This window comes from Lissotriton vulgaris, chromosome 3_1, assembly GCF_964263255.1.
Source record: "Lissotriton vulgaris chromosome 3_1, aLisVul1.2, whole genome shotgun sequence".
Taxonomy (NCBI): Eukaryota; Metazoa; Chordata; class Amphibia; order Caudata; family Salamandridae; genus Lissotriton; species Lissotriton vulgaris.
The window spans coordinates 1839777570-1839797451 of NC_141689.1; the positions used below are offsets into that span (position 1 = coordinate 1839777570).

A 19882-nucleotide genomic window follows, 5' to 3' on the forward strand; every position below is an offset into this window, starting at 1 on the left:
TAGGCATCTCTGCTGAGGAAAGACCTCGATCTGACTGCCTCCGGTGCCCTGTTGTAATAAGAGGCCACTTGTTGGCCACTCAAGTCTGATAATTCAGGACTTCTGACATAATGTTAATTTACAACATTAAATGTGAACAGCGCTAGTGATTAAGGGGTATTTAAAATGCTAAACCCCTCATAGTTGCAGAGGAAATAAAAGCAAGCTTTAGCAACTGAAGTACTTTATGATCATTATCTTCAGCTCTGACAAATATTAAAAAATGCATGCTCACAGCAGTGTAATTCAAATAGATTGCTCTGCCTGTATTAACCGCTGATAAGATTCCAAATTAAATGTGTAATGACAGCAAACTTTTCAGTGTTTTAAAATAGTCCCTCATGAAGTTAAAAGGAGGAGGGAGGGGTGGATTTTCTGCTAATTGTTTTTCCTCATCTTCATTGCTTAATTTTGCTCGCGAGAAAGTGTCACTCAAAGTTGTTGAAATGTCACTCATAATTACACTGAAATTATGGAAATGTCACACTTAACAATCTGAAACCTTGGCAGCTATGCAAGAGGGGTAGGCTATATAAAAAAAATAGAGCTTTTAGCTTCATGTAAACATATACGGTAAATCTCATATTGAGTATAGGGTTTGTTCACCTCGCACATGCTTGTTGAAGCGTTAACATTTAAATAGTAATTTACGTGGAGTGCATCTGGTAAACGCCCTCCTTAGCATTCTCCCTCCCTTCCCTTTGTCCCCGCCTCTGTATCGTATCTGGCATTCCTGTCCAGTTAGTGATCGTCACGCCCCGCGATATGTGCTTTTTTTTTTTTTTTTTCCTTCTATACTCTCAGTATGTGCTCTCTCCTCCCACTTTGGTTTGAGCACGTTTCCCGCAGCCATTCCCTAGTCTGCCTGACCCCTCCCTCACTCCTTACACCCTTCCTGTACAGATCCCGCGGGCGCCTTCAAGGTAGGGGCTTCACATCGGCGTTTATGTTTTTAAAAAGCTGCATGTGTAAAATCATTTCTAGTAAATGGCTGAATACTTGCCTGCAGACCAATTGGTAGGAGTACTACATATATTTTGAAAAACAATATCAAAAGCAATACCAAAAGCTCTAACTTAAATACTGCGAGACCTATTGCATTGCAAATGCTTGTTATATGTTTAGCTGTGCATCACATTATCCTGGGGGCTGTGCCGACCGGGATTGAATGCTATACAATTACACATTGTCATGCAGTTTGATTAAGGAATACATGCTCGCCTGACTGGAAAGTGTATCAAAGTGCTCAGATTAAAACATTTTGCAAAGGGCACCTTGCTGCACCTGAGCCTTGCAGAGAGCCCTCTGGTGGGTCCGAGTTAAACTCCTGTATGCAGTGCATTTTCAGATTGGTTGACAGGTTTTTACATAGACACCTTTCAAAAACACCAGTGTGAATGTATGCGATCAAACCTTAAACACCGGAGTGTTATTATTTAATTTAGTACTTTTACTTCGCGCTGGACTACATCTGCAAGTGACTTTCATACCCCCACCACAGAAGAAAAATATATTAAATGAAGCCATGCTTGCTGTCTATGCCCATGCACCAACCTCACACGAGGGCAGTTACTGCTACTGCACTGTTTTCTTTCACTTGGCAGTATCTATTAAAGGATAAGTTGGGTTAACCTTGCTTAGATCTACTGCCCTGTGCCCCATATTCTAACATGGCTGCCAGCCTCACATGCTTTAGCGGTGGGTCTTGTACTTTTTCTATGTTCACTGGCAAATACACGTGTTAACCCTATTTCTAAGCCTTAAGTAGATTACTTTCTTGGCAAGGGGCGGGCTTTGTTCTTTAACCGCAGCCACCTAGAACCTGCGTAGATTGACGGAATAAGTAGCAAATAGTCAGCCTCTCCTTTCTTGCCCTCTGCCCTGCCATCGTTCGCAAAGGGAAACAAGTTTGCTTATCAAGTTAGCAATGTGGCATAAAATACAGAGCTGCCAATTTTGTGCCTGAGGAACCTGGTTAGTCTCTGCGTCTGCTCTATAGTAAACCTGCCGATCTTAATAAATGAAATTAAACTTATAACAAATTTAAACAATGGGGAACCAAAACCAAATAGAAATGACAAACTCTGCAGCAGCAAATCAAAGAAATACAAGCCAGCCATGAAGTAAACGAAACAAACACTTAACACAGCCGAGGCAGCCCAGAAAAGAGTGCTCAAAGTATCCTAAATAACATCAGTCAATCTGGAGTTTATAAAGCGCTGCTATTCAGCTGTGAGGGTCTCTAGTCGCTGGGGGGGGGGCCTTCTCATCTGCTTCCGCACTGTGGTTCAGTCGAAGAGCCAGGTCTTGAGATCCTTCCTGAATTGGGTCAGCGGCAGTGATTGCCCGAGGTAGAGAGGCAGAGTATTCCTGGTCTTGGTCGCGAGGTGGAACAAGGATCTTACTCGGGCTCTAATCTTGTGGGACAGTTGCCAGGGCCAGTTGGGCAGAGTGGAGGTGTCTACAAGTACGTTGAAAAAGAGACGGTGGTTTAGATATGCTGGTCCAGCCTATATGAATGTGCAAGAAGCTTGAAAGTGATTCTTTTGTTGGCTGTGAGCCAGTTGAGTTCTCAAAGGTGTTTGTTCATGAGGCGGGGGATGTTGAGGACTGCAACATTTTGAATATTCTGTTGTGTCCTGAGGAGTTTCTGGGTTACACCGGAGTAGAGTGCGTTGCCGAAGTAGTCTGCTGTAGATGAGTGCGTGGGTGAAAGTCTTTCTGGATTAGGTGGGGATCCATCTTAATGTCTTTCAAAGCAGATGGAACGGCTGGATGCATAGTGAGGATACATCGTTGATCTTGCGGTTCACTGTGAGTGAGGAGTCCAGTATGATGTGGTTGTTCCGTGGGGGTTTCCAATGCGGTGGGCCAGCAGGAGTAGTCCCAAGAGGAGTACTTCGGTCTTGTCTAAGTTAAGTTTGAGGCAACGGTCTTTCATCCAGGTCACCGCGGCCTTCATTGTGCACTAGAAGTTCATTCTGGCGGCTGTTTATTCGGTGGTGAGGGAGAGTATCAGCTGCATGTCATCTGCGTAGAAGCTTCAGTCCGTGGTTCCGGACTATGGCTGCAGGGGGGTGTGTAGATGTTGAAGGGGGTGTGGGTCCGGGAGGAGCCGTAGGGCACCTCCGCAGCTGATCTCTATGGGTTCCTAGAGGAACAGATTGTCTGGCTCACTGTGTTCGACCCGTGATACAGGAGTGGATCCTAAATGTGAATGTCAGCGTCGTGGGGTCTTGTGGTTAGGGTGTGGTGGGAGCCTGTATTGAAGGCGGCCGAGAGTTCCAGAAAGATGAGGGTTGCAGATTCGCCCTGGGTGTGGGGGGAAGAGATTATGTCTTCAACAGGGGGTTGAGGTTGTCCTCTGTGGTTAGTGGGTCCAGTTGAGCAGGGTCTGTTGGAGGGCGGCATGGTTGGGTGCAGTAATATCTGGCGCGTGGGAGGGTCGTAATCGTCATAGATCTGCTTGATCTTGTAGAAGAAGATTCGGAGTTTGTTGCGGAGGTCTAGGAAGGATGGGATGTCTGTGGTTTCGCTGTTGGACCTGAAAAAACTTCTTTGCTGTTGTGTGTTGGCGTTGATTCTGTCGTGGAGGGCAATGAAGAGTAAGAGCACATTTAACTGGGGCAGTCCTCCTGGGAGGGTACAAAAGTTCAAAAGGAGGGGGTCACTAATCTTATTCACCAAAAAAAGCTGGCATTTTCAAAGGGCAATAAAAGGAAACCAAGATTGGTAGAATAATGAAATGTGAGATGAAATGATATTGCTGACAGTTATAGCATTTATCTCTTAAAAGTAATCTCTTTGGTTATTCAAGTGCATCCAGGATAGTTTGCTTTTCTATATAAAAATGTTTACTTTTATTTACAGAAATTGCATCAGATGGTCTTAAAGGTCGTGTTTTTGAGGTGAGTCTCGCTGATCTCCAGAACGATGAAGTGGCCTTCCGGAAATTTAAACTTATTACAGAAGATGTCCAAGGCAAGAACTGCCTCACCAACTTCCACGGAATGGACCTCACCCGAGACAAAATGTGCTCCATGGTTAAAAAATGGCAGGTCAGTAAATGAGCTGCCAAGATTGATTTTGGTGCTAGGCTTTTTTAAATACTTTTAGTTTATTATAGGCGACTTAACATAAAGCCTCCATGTGTATAGAGGGGCATAGTTGACATTAGTGCAATGCGGCTTGTTGCACATATGTTTCTGGTCTGATGCAGGTGTATGTTTTGAACCTTTTCTGCTATAGAGAGGGAAGCTGTTGCTGTTTGATTTTTTTAAAGCAATGAATGTATGAGATTGAGTTGGGAAAGCATAATCGTTCATAGTTTCTCACAGTATAAAATAAATGTCCAGTTTGTAGGGTATGGAGTACCAAATGTGGTTGTGTGTTTTTTTGTAGTGAAGGTACGTCTTTGAGCCAAATTTTGACTTTCTTGGTTCAGATCTGTTGTGTTCCTCACTCAAGAAAGAGGTAACTAGCTCTAAAGCTAGTGTAAATGTCCCAATTGCTCGTTTACAATGTCAACTGTGATAGGACAAGCCTTATGCTGTCATTTTGACTACAGTTCAATAAATGTTCTTTCGTGTGTGTAAGATTAAGGTCCAGTTTCAGCCCCATAACTCAACAGATTATCTCCTACCTGCACTGAAATAAAATTGTGATTAACTAATAATTTGCATTAATATGTTGCTAGATGTCTTGGATATTATGCATTCAGTTTAAGATTACCTACATTTTTCGAATGTCTACTGGATGGTCAAATGGTGTGAACGCATTTACACGAAGATGTATGTGTCTTAAGAGCATACACCTTGCCCCCCCATTTTTTGTGATCAATCTTTGTTTTGATATGATATATGTTCTTCTCTTGCACATTCAGCCTATTAGTGAATTTATCATGCTGGAATAAATAAGACTATCTGCCAGTGTTGACCTACAGGCTGCCCTCTGAGTAGGGCAAGGCACTGAGAATCATGAGCTCTGGCAGATATCTAGTTGCTAACTATTAAACTTAAATTGCAACATCCCCATTTCAGTTTAAATTCAGCATGACAGTGTTGTAAGGGAAGCTATTGTGGGTAACCACTGGGCAGCAAGGACAGATGAATTTGAATAGGGGAACACTAGAGATATTATTCTGTTTGCTTGCAAGTTGGTAGCATCTGCTGCAACAGGTGAAAACCTGTTTAACATATCAGCATCCCTTGCTTGGTTAAAAAAAGTATCTGCTGTAATGGGTTATTTGAAAAGCCCTTTAATTTGACTCTATGCAATAAACTCGAACATATTAACTACTCAGTAGTTAATGTATTGAGTTTGAGTTATGCATGGTGTTTGTGTAATAGGGTTTTGTGACTTTCCCAAGTGTTGTGCAGAAAGTAAGCAACTTTTTTTTATATATAGACTATGATTGAGGCTCATATTGATGTGAAGACCACTGATGGCTACCTGCTCCGGCTCTTCTGTGTTGGTTTCACCAAGAAGCGTAATAATCAGATCCGCAAGACCTCTTATGCCCAGCATCAGCAGGTCCGTCAGATTCGCAAGAAAATGATGGAAATAATGACCCGTGAGGTGCAAACAAATGACCTGAAAGAAGTGGTCAACAAGCTGTAAGTCTTTAATTTTGTGTATTTTGCCTTTGGGCAGGATCTTTGGAACTGCTGTTTGATGTTTTTTCAGTATGCTCGTGGGTTGATTCCTGGCCCATTAACCTTTTCTTTTTGTAACTTTTGCTAGTTGATAGGTTGATAATTCGAAGCATAACGAATGATTAATTCAAGCCAAGGTCTTTTATTAGTATTGAGCTGGGATTTTTGTCTAAAGGTTCCAGCACCACCTCATTTTCCTTGCTTCAAGGGCTTGTGGCTTCCTTTTTTAGGTCTCGCCTAGCGTTGCTGCGCACATGCGCAGCTCGCTCTGCGAGATTTATTGCAGATGAGGGGTTTTAGAAAAGGACTTTAGGCCACGCCCTTATTTCCATTGGTTTGCGTCTCCGTTTGTTAAACGGTGGCCTGCCATTGGGAATAAGGTTTCGAGGGTGCCTCTTTTTGGCTTTTTTGTCTGGCCCATTCGGACTGGATCGTCTGCTTCACGGCTGTTGTGAAGCAGTTTCTTATCGCAAAGGTGTTATGTAAACAAGCCCTGCGATCAAGTCCGGATGGGCCGGACAAAAAAAGGAACATGGCTCCGCATGTTGATTTTGCATTGCGCTTTCACTTTAAAGTGAAAGCGCGATGCAAAAATAAACGGCTGCCTGGCGAATGCTTTTGTCTGCTGCTACTTGTGTCCATCTTGCAAGCTTCAGGCACGTAGACTGCAAGAGGAGGTGGCTCCTGGTTTGGACCACAGCTTCTATGCCCCGACCGAACCAGTACAGCCGCAATGTCTCGGGATGAGCAGCAGGGTGCAGGGGACGCTCAGCGCCACCCGCAGAGCCAAGATTTCTCGGCCTAGAAGTGCAGGCTCCACCACGAATTACACACGACCCAAGTAACTGTCTCCCACTCTTTTTCGTCCCCAGACTCCCTTCCGTCACTGCCTTCATTTTGGTGGGTGCTTTTATTTAAAAATAGGGATTCTGATTATGGCAGTATTTGCTCGTCCCCACCCCTGACAGAAAATAGGGGGTAAAAAGTAGAGTGCATCTGCACTTGCTCAGAGGTTTTTACTTTAATAAATATACTTGTGTATTACTCTGGTAAAATTGAATTCCCTTAACGTGGCTAGGAAAAAAGTAACCTGCCACCGCTTCCCAGCCAGGAGTGCAACTAGAATCCTTCAAGGGTTCTCAAGCAGTTGGAAATTATCTCAAAGATCGAAGCAAAATAATTCAAACTCATTTCCCTATAGAGTCCTATTTTGCCCTAGTCCCATCTCTCTTGTTCCAGCCTTGGGCTACTATGATCCAGCTGAAAGGCATGTCTAGTAAAATAAAACCTCTGACCCTTGGTTTGTGGTGTGGCTGCTCGCAGCCTGTGTTGATGGCCGGTATTGTCCCTGTGCTGCACTTCTGTAAGGAGGGAGGTGGGGGCGAGAGTCTTTGATGTGTCCAAATATAGAAGTCATGGCATTTTGGTGCAATTTTGCGCGCTCCCAAAGCGGCTCCCGCCATGAATGGCCGTTGGGGCCGGTACACCCAGTGTGTCACGGGGATGACTCTTGCAGTACACACCAGATGTGGCCGCGTCGCTGGCACTCACCCCTGTACGCTGTAAATCTTCCAGCTGCGCCCTTTGTCCTCGCGGAGAGTCCGCGGTAGAGCTTCCGCTACTTTATCTGATGACAAGGGCTGACCTAGGGGTGGTGTAAAGCCTGCAGGTGCTGGTAAAGCAAGCAATAGAAATGAACATCCCAAAAACAAATGTTTTAGTTCTCTACCTCATGCCAAAGGAAAACCAGGCAGACCCATTAAACTTGTGCTGAGTTTGACCCAAGGATACCCTTCGACATTCCTCCATTCGACCAGTTACAAGGGGATGTGTGCTGTTTTCTATCTTCCTATCACTGTCAGTTACTCTGACTTTATCAGTCATGGACCCAGTTGCCTGTCACCCATGACATACTGTACAGAAACGTCTCCGATGTGCGTGCTGGTGGGGTGATGTCTATTTTCTCAACATGATACTGTGAAGCTGGGTTGGAATGTCCCCTAGAAGTTCATAGCAGTAACAGCAAAAACAAGCATTGAAAATGCAACAGATCTCGCCTTTTATTAAGTTACGGTATTGTATAGCAAAGCAAATGGCTTTTATTTAATTGCATTTTTAATGCTTATTATTTTTCGGAAGTCTTGTTGAAGGGTTTTTTGGTGCTGAAGAGGTGATAGAAGGCGCAATGGCTGTAATTTGGCCACTGCTCATGGCAAATTAGGTGCCACTACTAGGCTAATGCTTGTTGATTTCTAGATTTTTGGATGGTATTGCGTGATGTGGTGATGTTGGAGTCTTACTAATCGCAGCTTTTTAATAAAAGCATGCAAATTGTTCTGTTGGTTAGGAAAAATCAAGTGTCTGGGAAGATTGTATCCTATTCTTGTGGCAAACCCCTTACTCTGCTGACCTTATTGCAACTTGCTTTTAACCTACCTGATACCTAGTCTTGAAAATGTTCTCCTGATGACGACCATCCAGTAGTTCTTTGTACAAATTCTCTACACTTGGGCACCTTAAAAAAGATGTTTAAAAAAAATCTTGGAGGTTTTTTGGGACATTTTTCTTCCGATACTCAGTGGCTGTTTATCATTCCATCGCAGCTTGTTTTGTGTAAACACATTTCCATGGTTGAATTCCTTTTTATTTTTTTTAAATACAAGCATTACATTAGATGCCACCTACATCCACTGGCTGGTGGGGAACATCTGTTTAAACTAGAAGTAGAGATAAAGAAAGAAGGGAGGTTAGAGGGGTTAATCCTGATCATTTGTGCGTGGGATCATGGCGGGCTCTCCCAGATCTTGCAAAGTCTACCCAGTGTTCTCCTTCCTCCTTGGGGAGGGAGGGGTTAGTAAGGCGCAGCACTCTAAGGTACTTCAGGCAGGTAAGCTCAGTAAACTCATTGGACAATAAATCTATAGTACCCCATGTTTTATCAAATTTAGAAAGGGATCGGTTGAGACCCGCTGTAATAATTTCCATTCCGCTATCCTGTAAAGCCAATCCAGAAGAGTGGTAATCTCCGCCTTCCCCTATTTACCCAAAAATCGCCTTTTTGGCCGCCCCAGTGCCAATGTAATTGCTCTACCCCTGTTAGATTTTAGGGGTTACAACAGGTCATTTGGGAGTCCCCAGATCGTGTATGTGGAGAGTTAAGGCAGATTGGTGTGATATATATATATATATATATATATATATATATATATATATATATATATATATATATATATATATATATATACCCTGCCCTTCCCCAAATCGTCTCTGCAATTCTGTATTTTCTGGTATGACCACAGGTACACTGCCTCCAACATTGCCCCTTCCCACGCGGCTTCCACTTGGGTGTTGTACCAATAATGTGCACATTTCAAATCAAACACCTTTGTCTGCTGTGATGCACAATGATGCCCTGGCCCTGTGTATGTCCTGCCACTCCTTGGGGGAGAACTCTTATTCCAATTCGGATTCCCACCTGTGCTGGGCCGGGTATTTATTAGCCTGTTGGGTGTTTTTAAAAAGGCATAAATGTCGGACAACAACTTTCTCTGACGTTCTGGTGACATACCACTTCTCAATTTTGTTAAAAAAGCGGTTTGCGGGGGTTTGTATCTGGTTGGGTGACCCAGCGGCGAAGGGACAGATTCCCAATATGCTGAGCGAAGAATCCCGTATCCTTCTATGAGGCATATGAAATCTGTTTCCCAGTGTTTGTCAAATAAGTCCCCAATACGTTTACAGTTGGCCTCTTGCCAGTGGAGGTACCCCCTCCCCTGTGTGAGCTGTGGGGAGTTGGGATTGCCAATAAAAGGGTTCAAAGGAGACACCGGGGGTAGAGAGGCTGTGAGGAACTTGTACCGGATCCCCCACACCCAGGGTGGCTCTAAAAACTGGTGTCACGTATGCCCCACTGTGCTGGTGGAATGTAATGGAAAGAGAATTTTATATAGCGCCATGGCTACCCAGGGGCGTCCCAGCGCTGCAAAGAAAGTGGGTTGAGCAGGAGAGGCTGGATTCTGTGGAGCTGAGGAAAGATTTAGATCAAAGTTTTATTGAAAAGCCAGGTTTTAGGAAGTGGTGTTTCCTGGGAAGCCATGGCACCTTCCAAATGTACATGCCTGCTATTGAACGATCAATCAAACACCAGTGCTTTTCCGACTTTAACTTGTACCACTCTAGCATATAGCTAAGTTGTGCAGCTTAGAAGTACTGATCCAGGCATGGGACCCCCAAGCCTCCGTCACCTTGCTTCAAATAGGCCAAATTACAGGCTAATCTCGGACTTCTCCCCCAGACAAAGTTAACAAGATGTTGCATCTGTGACAGCACATTGTACGGAGGTCTGCGCGGCAACATCTGCATCACATAAAGGATACGTGGAATGGTTGTCATTTTAACTGCCACCAGTCTTCCTAGCCAGGATAAGGTGTTTCCAGGTGGAGGTATTTCCTTGCTCCAGCCAGGAGAGCAGAGTAAATCACTTGGGCCATCTTAATCTGGGTAGGGAACATTTGTAAACCCAGATGCTGGATACAGTCTGTGGCCCACTGAAACAGATTGTGCCTTTTAGAGCCTGTTCTGCATGAGGGAGGGTCCGTCTTACTGCTTGGGTCTTATGCACGTTGACCTTGAAGCCTGATGCCTGACTGCAGAGGTCTAGCTCCTTCATGAGAGCAGGTATCGAGGTTGCTGGATGAGTCGGGAATAATATTACATCATTTGCATATGTTTTTATGTTCTGTATCTCCCAAGCGGATCCCAGATACTCCTGGCGGATTTTTGCTGCAAATTGCTCCATATACAGAGCAAAGAGCAGGGGCGACAGAGGGCAACCCTGCCGCGTGCCCCTTTGAATTCTGAACGGTTGTGATGTTAACCCGAATATGCGCCTGGGGTCCTTAGACAAGAAGCCCACCCATTGCATGAAACTGTCTCCCGCACCACATTTGCGGGATGTCTGTTGCAAATACTGCCAGTGGACCCGGTCAAATGCCTTCTCAGCATCCATCAAGAGGAGTACCGTGGGCTTCTGAGAGCGACTAATGTGTCCAACAAATGACACATTTGTCTGGTTCTGTCACTACAATTCTGTTAAGTAATGAAGCACGTCTGGTCTGGGTTTATCAACCCCTGCATATGGGGCGCCAGGCGTGCGGCCAGGATAGTCGTGGCCCTTCATATGTCAAAGGCCCAAGTCTAACAGTCTCTGCTTCATTGTGTTCGAGAGTGCCCCAGTGTGTCCGTGTCTTTGAATAGAGCAGTCCAGTTGTGCATCCGGGGCTATATTAAAATCCAACCCCCACATCCCCAAAACCAGGTCCTAGTCTTGGAAATCTAGAATCCTATTTAAAAGGTTGAGGAATAACTCCTGGCGTTCATTCGGGCTGTAGATTGAGGCTATGGTATATGTGTGGCCACCTATCTCCACCCTCATGGCTAAAGCCCTACCCGGTACTTCCGTGTGCACCCAACAACACCTTACCTGGGAAATGTGTGGCAAACTAGACCGCCATCCCTGCCGCCTTGTCTCCCGAAGAGAAGTACTGTCTGTCGAACCACCAGGAACGGAGACTCCGCCAGTCGGCTTACACTATGAGTTTCCTGCATAAGGCAAATATCACTGCCTGATTCTCATAAGTGTCAGCAGTGCCATCCTCTTCACTGGCGAGTTATGGCCTCTGACATTGAGTCTCAGGCTGCCTACATTAAGCATTTGACAGAGGCTCGAAAGGGTGTAACTAAGTCTAGTCTACAGTGAGTGCCAGTCCCACCCGAGTTGCCAGTGTCTCCCCAGTCTCAATTGCCCATCTCTCCCTTTCCCCACAAGGCCATCCTCTATCCCACTCTAATTCGTAGTCTACTCTCCTCTAACCCAGGTATAAGAGAATGCAAAGATGCAGGAATGGAGCAAGAAAAGATGGAAAGATTGAACATGATGATAAACAGACTGACTAGTACTCCAGCAGGAGTAAAGCACTTTGACGTGCATAGGTCCATTCTGCCGGCAGCTGGACTTATTGCTGTGGATGCCTAGAACATGAGTCTCTCTGGGTGCTGGTCAGTTAGTCTCCTGTGGGATCTTCTGGTGCCTCTTTACCCTGCAGTTGGCGCAGCAGGGCCTCCCTCTCCTGCTGCCGTTCTTGCTCCATTGGTCTCGTGGTTTTACCCTTCCCCGCCCTGACGTTTTCGTTCAACAGTTTGCCACTTGGGCGCGTCCGGTCTGTGCTGGACACCATCGGAGTTGGCTCCCAGTATCTTAGCATCTCTCAAGGAACGAACCATGCTCAGTTCATAAGATAAGGTTAGAGGTTTTAACTCTGCGGCGCTGAGATTGTAGAGGTCCTGGTATACCCCCACCTGAAGACCTTCAAAGGCGATGGTGGCCTTATCTTTGGTTGCCTTCATAATGTGTTCCTTTTGTCTGTACGAGTGGAGACATGTGAGAATGTCCTGGGGTTGGCTCTGAGTTGAAGATGGACACACAGCTCTGTGCTTGCGGTCGAGGGTGATAAACTTCAAGGTCTGTGTTAAAAAAGCGTAGTACCCAATCTTCCAGGTTACCCCCATCCCCCTGCAGAGGAACACCCTTAAGGCGTATGTTGGATCTCCAAGAACGGTTCTCCAGATCCTCTAGTCTGTAATGCAGGTCCTCTTTGCATTCTCTGAGCTCCAGAAGCTCCCAGGTCTGCTCCGTAAACTCTTCATCCCTACGGTCACCTACTCGCTCAGTCCACTCTGTCCCTGATCTCCTGAATGTCCGCCTTTGACTGCTTGACATCTGTGCCCATCTCCTGGCATAGTGCTGTGAAGTCATCCATGAGGGCCCCAAAGAGCTGCTTCATGAAACCCCTTGTAATAGGTTCCATTGCTGGGTCATGCGTGGATTCGGTTTTCGTCACTGCTGTCCGCCTGTCAGCCATGTGGGAGTCCGCCTTCTTCAAGCCCGACTTCTGCTGCTGGTCTTTAATGGAGGAGACTTTCTTATAGACTGGAGAGATGACATTGCTAGGGCCCAGTCGCACGGGTGGTACGATGTGGAGCCAGGGATTTGACCACCTCTTCCCCAGGGTAGGTGTCTGCAGGAGCTCTGGCCCACCGCCTCAACCGCTCTCAGGTCACTCCCAGGGGCTCCCGCCAGTCCAGAGGAGTTCTGCTCCTGTATCCACTGAGTTTGTTCCGGCAACTGAAATGCCGCCTAGGGGGGGGCCCACCATGACAGGTGCTTGGCTGCGGCGGGGCGCACCAGCATGCATTCCTGGGCTCCCACCTCCAACTAAGCTCTTTCAGGACGCATTCCCACCTATAGCAATCCGGGATTGCACAGCCTTAATCTGGGTCAGGAGGTCTGGGTTCCTTTACCTCTGACGGACGCCGCTCTTGTATTGATGCCTCAGCTGGTAGGCCTCACAATCGCTGGCTAACCACCTTTACCTCTTGCTGGATGTCGGGACGATTCTCTGCTCCTCGGTCTGGTGAGCACCCTGTCTGATAGGGGCAATCTGTGCCTCGTTTGGTGCTCCCAGTCCCAGCCTGTAGTCCGGGAGGCCCGGTCACAATCTCCGCCACTCTGCAGGGCCCAGAGAGCCCTCCCTGGGAGGGGTGCTGCTCATATGATGGCTCGGCATCGGATCTTTGTTCCGTTTGGTGTTTATGGATTGCCCACTTTACTCTGTACTATTAATAGGAGGGCTATGGCAGCCTTTTTACTTTTCAAAATTTGATGTGCATAACTCCCTGGAGCAAAGCCCCAGTGCAGCATCATGCACAGACTTCCTTTTTACTTGTGCATGGGGCCTCTTCTTCCCCTCTCCATTATGCCCAACAGCACCTCCCCGATGGGTACTGCAGTGTCAGTTAAGGGGACCAGTAGGCAGGCTAGAGAATGAAGGAGCCTTGTAGGTGGAGTGGTCTTCCGCAGTCACTAGACAGAAAAGTAATGTGTTCCATTATTGAGTTATCTGGTCTTGGGGGGGGCCTTAGAGGCGGGAAGTGGAGGTATTGGAATGAGCCAGAGCTTGGGTTTTCAACAGCAAAAGGGAGGGTATTCTATTTAAAAAATCTTGCTAAACTAGAGTATTTAAGTCTGGGCAGTGAACTCTACTCACGGAATGATCCCAGGGCTCGAAAAATTCCAAAAATTGTACTAGTCCTGCAGGACTAGTACTTTAAAAATGTCCTCGGCCTAACTGCAACCTCCTTAACCCCCGTCTCTCAAAGCGGAGAAAATGTGACAAGATTTAAAGGCATCTTTATTGCTCATTAACTTTGTGAGCAATAAAAATGCCTTTAAATCTTATCTGGTCACATTTGCTCCGTTTTCACATACAGAGGACAAAAGTTAGTTTGTTTTCCTACTCTCCAGAAAGGGCGAGTAGGACCTAAAAACAGCTCGACCGTGTTAAATTTAGCTCGACTATGCGAGTGGAATTTTCGAGCCCTGTATCCGGACTCCTCGTTGTGTAAAACTCTGCTCAGCATAGTTTATTCCCTCTGGAAATCCACCACCCAGCGATATTTTTCCCCATTCGCAGTCAACCAAGTTCGCGAGCGTAGAAAATCAACCGCCCTGTGAGGTTTGTCAAAGGCGGCAGTCAGATTTCTCATTGGGAGTGGTTGCTATGCTCGCAACTGCTCGCGTTAAAGCTGCCACTCGAGTAAAAACTACTAGAGCGTCAGAAAAGCAGCGCCCGCTTGCGCTGTGCATGGTGCACAGCCAAACCAAAGGGGATGATAAACGGAGTGTTGAACAATGCGAGCACTCACCCCAGTCAACTGATCTGAGTTTAATCAATCATTCTTTAGCTCACTCCCCTACCCCAGTTCAGACATTGTCATATGCAAATCGGTCTTACCCTGTGCTTCATAGGCACAGTCCAGCCCGAATTACCAAGCCATGTCTTCCCTGGTCCGGAAACAAGGATCCTGATGCACAGTGCAAACAAGCGCCTGGCACTGAAGATCACTGCGAACAGCGTTTATCCAACACACTCAACTGCTTGCATTAGTGCAGCAGAGTTTTTTTGCACTTCGCTGAGTTCTGCATCGCAGAACTCTGAACTTAGCCCAGGCTTAGAATTGAGTCTAGAGTGCTCCCAGGGGAGTTGCTAGGGCCAATAGTCATTACTCCAAATGAAGAAGCGCTCTGGAAGTAGCTCTCCACGCGGTTACTGGACTAGAAAGCGTATTTCTCGGCTGCTTGTAGATTGCTAAAATGACTACTAAGACTACATTTTATTTTCAGATTGTCTGCTAGTCCTTTAATTCATTTTGAGCTGACATCATGTACATGATAGTGACAGTCTGTGTGAGTGGAGCCATTCTGGCTTTCAGAGATCTCAATTCCCCCACATGCAGTACACAGAGCCAAGCTACCACCCCAACCTCCAATGCCCATCCTCACGTAGCTTTACCTTGAACCAGATTGTTCCACACTATCGGGTTACCAAAATAGACACTTACCTACCAGCTTGTCATGTTTGTCAAAGAAAACTACCTTAATATGTTCCTAGGTTTAATCTTGTTTTTTCTTCTCTCCAGTATTGGTTCATAGCTTGTTATATATCTGGTTGTGATTACTGCATGTTATATGTATGGTATGGTAACACATGGTTATATTTTAGGATCCCAGACAGTGTTGGCAAAGACATTGAGAAGGCTTGTCAGTCCATCTACCCTCTCCATGATGTGTATGTACGCAAGGTCAAGATGCTGAAAAAGCCAAAGTTCGAATGTAAGTTTTAATAATCTGTTACAGGAAACTGAATATAAAAATCTGCGTGTACCTTAAGTTCACTGCTGCATTCACTATTCTGTTTTAGATGTGTAACAAAGTTTGCAATGTTTTGGAGCCCTGAATTCACAGCAGCATGTTTTCATGTAGTCCTATCAAATAATGCTTAATTATTTTTCTGTACTGTACTTGTTTTTGGCGTCTAGTTTTCAACATAACCACAACGGGATGCTAGTTTTACAAATTCTTTTTTAGGGCCCGATGTATCAATCCAAATTGTAAGATTTACAGTAGCAGAAGTGCTTTTAGATGAATACTAAGCCCCTTGTGCAAGTGCTAAATAAAAAAAAATTGGGTTTATAGGGCGACACCGCGGATTCCCTTTAAGCAGCCCAGGCTGCTTAACAAACACCTGAATGGTGGGTGGTCTGCTGTTCCTTTAAGTCGGCCATACTTTTTCTTGTAAACAGTCCTAGGTTGTTGCAAATAGTGATATGCCTAATTATTAATAATTCGAAAGATGGCTTACTGAACCCCGCCTGTTGCAAAGCTGGAGATTTTTCGCTGCTCTGTTAGTACTTAGGCAGCATTGTACAATTAGACTGGTGGCAAAAGGGTTGGTGCACTATTTGTGGCAAGTCTTTACTTGAGGTCCTTGGTGCCTTTGTTGTGTTAATTTTAAAATGGAATTCTTAATGCCTTCTGTTTCTTACCGCTGTAAGCTTAGTGCTCTTAATGTTTTGGTTAGTTTTAGTAATAAATTTGTTGGAAGCAAAACGACCAAACACCTGCATTTGAATGTTTCTTTCCTGGGGAGAGTAGTGGGTGCATCTGTGAGCCAGAAAAAAGTAGGTTTCTGATCTAGCTTGTTTCTTTGCACCACTGATCTCCATGATACTGCCCCCGTGAGTGTGTGCGCTATCAAGTTGTGTTTATGTATTATTTGCAACGGATCTATATCCTTTTGGAAATGTAACACTTCTCTGCACCTAATACTTAATGGGACATCTTACTAGTGATATCATACCATCACTTTCTGCGATCTACCTCTTGTATATCTTGACCTATATCTTACAATTACCAAGACGGTTTCGACATTTTTTGGTCTCCTAAACTATATTTGGTGACCTTTCAAGGCTTTACTTGTTCTATGCAGGAGAATCTTCTGTGCCCCATGTTCTCTAAATTACAAATCTTTGAGCACCCTCATATCAATACACTGATCTTTGTAACCTCTGCGGATAAAGCTAAAGGGCATTGCAACTGCTGTACATGGTCACTAGCAACCTATCTAGCAACGCACTTTGACACCCCTTTGCAATTAGAATGTCTTGGAATTGAGTGCATTAATCCGTATTGATTGTACCATATCTATGCTTCCCATCAATCTCCTTATATAGAATGAAAAGTAGTAATATGCTGCCCATTTATCGTGACATGATTTCCTGATCACTCATTTAAAGATTTCCAATAAATTGCTCTGGTAGGACTGCTTCACTTTGTGTCAAGAAGCTTGGAACGGCTAGCAACATTTTTGGGAGTTTGAGTCTTCAATTAGATGGTTAGTTTTCAGTCTGTAAAGATTAAGTGCTTTTCCGCGCATCAGGCAATGCAGTTGCTCATATTAGATTTCACATCCCACAATTATACCTGTTGCCTCCAGAGGTCTGTGCAGCAAGACCTCTATTCATGAGCTTTGCGTGCGTCTGCTCTCATAAGAAGCACACAAGACCTTAAATGGGAGGCCTATCGTTTCTCACTTAATGCTGACGAAATGTGTATTCCCCAGTCCTATCTCGAAGATTTCGACTTTTTGAGGTAAGATGCTTTGAAGTTCTGTTCAGACTTCAAGCTGCAGAGGGCGATAGTGCTATAAACCTGCAGGTAGCGTCGAACAGGTTCAGCTCTACCACTTTGAGAGCTACCACTCCATCCACTAGCCCTCTGCCCTGTAGCCTGCTAATAAAACTGACAAATAAGCTTGAGTCTGTAAAAGATTTCCAGGGCAGGGTATTCATGATTGTTTAAGGCTAGCACCATCAACATTAAAAAGGAAGTTGGTGGACTTATTGTGGAGGAGTGGTCTGTATGCTTGAGACATTGGTATTGAACGTAAATAAATTTTAAGTAACCACGAGGGCTCTCCAATCCTAATCTTCACATTTATAGCTCACTGCTAAACTGACCTTTTTTTTTTTTTGCTCGTGTCATCACAGAAAAGGATGGCCTTACTTAAAGAATGCTGGTTCTAGCATGTTTCCCATTTTTTAGCTCGATTTTGAGCTAATGTCTTATTTCTACCTGTAGTTGACTCTGTATTTTTTCTTATTGTCGTAATGCATCGTTCTTCTTTACCCTTTCAGTGGGAAAATTGATGGAGCTGCATGGTGAAGGAGGTACCACCGGGAAACCTGCTGGTGATGAAACTGGTGCAAAAGTGGAACGGGCTGATGGCTATGAGCCGCCAGTGCAAGAATCAGTCTAAAGATTTCAAATATCTGTAAAATAAAAACAAAATTTATGTAATAAGTGTTGTCCAATCATTTTTAAATGGCAGGTTTCGTGTATGAATCTTACTGTAACCACTGCTTTCCAAACTGTGGCGCGACACGTTACTGTGTCGAGCCTCATGCATAGGTGTGTCGCGCAATGTGATGTGATGAAGTCAGGGGCGGCCGATATAGGGGAATGCGACTCCAGCCTTTACATCGTGCAAGGCGGAGTAGCAGCAGCGAACCCTCGTGGAGCCTCGTGGTTAGGAGCTCCATTCAGATATACCGAGGCTCAGTGGGGGCATTGTCAGTCTCAGCGGCTGTCTCTCATGGATGTCTGTGTGTAATGCAACATGTGCTCGTGTAAAGCGCTAAACACGCCCATACACAAAACAAGGTAGAAGGAGGAAGAAATGGAGATGAGTGGTGTAAAGGGAGGGCGATTAAGGTACGGTAGTGCATTCTCGACAAAGGCAGGGCACGAGAGGTGAACACATGAGAAAGGTGGGCAGCACAGCCCGGGCTAGAAAGAGGTTGGCGTGGAAAAGAAGGGAGCGGCATTATTGATGTGCACAGTAGAATCATGGGTAAAGGAATAGTGGTGTGATCCTGGGGGGGGGGGGTTGGGAGGGGGGGAGCTGGACAGTGCAACCAGGTGTACTTGGACACAAGTGCACCATTATAGAGGGATGCATGGGAATCAGAGGTGAGCGTGGGTATAAGTGCACCAGGACAAAGGAACACAGGACAATGGGGGTGAAAGGGGCAGTGCAGATCTTGCTAGAGGTGGGCGTGGGCACAAGTGCACAACAATAGAGGGACACTGGAATCATGGGTAAAGAAACATTGGTGAGATCCGAGGGCTTGGGGATGTTCAGTGCAGCCAGGTGTACGTGGACAAAAGTGCACCATTACAAAGGGATGCAGGGGAATCATGGGTAAAGGGAGAGTGGTGAGATCGGGGCAGGGGAGTACAGGGGGCATTCGAGATGTGGCATGGGAGAAAGGAGGGGGTTCAGGACATGTGCCCTCTAGACTTCAACAGAGACAGGAGGTGGTCCTGGACAGAGGTCTGCCTGAATGAGCTGTAGTGCACCAGGAATGGAAAGGCACACATTCTAAGAGCAGCTTCCGGGAAGAGGCCCTGTACTGAAGGATGAGCTCTGGGGGCAGAGGTTTAATAGGGGAGGGGGGGTGAAAGACAGGAGGAGAAATACAACAAGAGTAAGAGAGCCCGGTGATTAAAGTGAGAGAACTACGAGAGAAAGCATACGAATGGGGAGAAGTGGTGGCTCTCACTGCAGTGAGGGCAGTGCCCACTGCGAGGTCATTCAGTGAATGAAAGCAGTATTTGTAAATCGCAAACGAAATTACCAGCAAACCTCTGACTTCACGGCTTGAGTGGGGTTTGGGTAGATGGGAGAGGGAAACAGAAGACGCACTGAATTCCAGCTCTGGTGTGTGTGGGGCTGTGTGTGGGGCGGGGGTTTTGTGGGGGTGTGTGTGTGGGGGGTTGTGGGTGGTTCGGGCAAGCTCACTGCGCTCTCGTTACATTGTCCCTGAAAATAAATTCACAAAAAGGTGTCACCAACATGAAAAGTTTGGAGTGCTGTAAGCAATAATGCAATACTCTTTATCTTGCAGTCGCCATTGCAAACATATTGCAGTTATTGGTTAGGAAATGACTTGCATTTTAGTTAGTGAATGAAGTGCTTTTATACAGGATATCGCTTCTTTTCACATTTCCAATACTACAAAGTACTTTCCTAATTAATAAACTAACCAAAACTAGGTTAAGGATAATAGATCTTACATACATGTCTAAAAGTCAGGTTTCATAGAATTCTACCATACACATGGGGATGATGAGACGACCCCTATAACTACTCCCGAAAAAACCTATTCAAATGGGTCGTTAATAGATTTCATCCAGATCCACTTCATATAAATTGCCTCGATTGTTGCGA

At 45.5% G+C, this 19882-nt stretch overlaps 1 protein-coding gene across 1 annotated transcript in view; it reads left to right on the top strand.

Moving 5' to 3' along the window:
• Window positions 1-17952, top strand: part of RPS3A (ribosomal protein S3A) — a 34071-nt gene extending 16119 nt beyond the window's left edge. Inside the window, exons 3-6 of the mRNA XM_086962287.1 lie at window positions 3910-4097; window positions 5446-5654; window positions 15314-15423; window positions 17787-17952. Of these exons, the coding sequence (XP_086818413.1) occupies window positions 3910-4097; window positions 5446-5654; window positions 15314-15423; window positions 17787-17908 (629 nt within the window). The 3' untranslated portion in view covers window positions 17909-17952. The remainder of the gene's footprint in view (window positions 1-3909; window positions 4098-5445; window positions 5655-15313; window positions 15424-17786) is intronic.
• Window positions 17953-19882: the final 1930 nt, after the last annotated feature.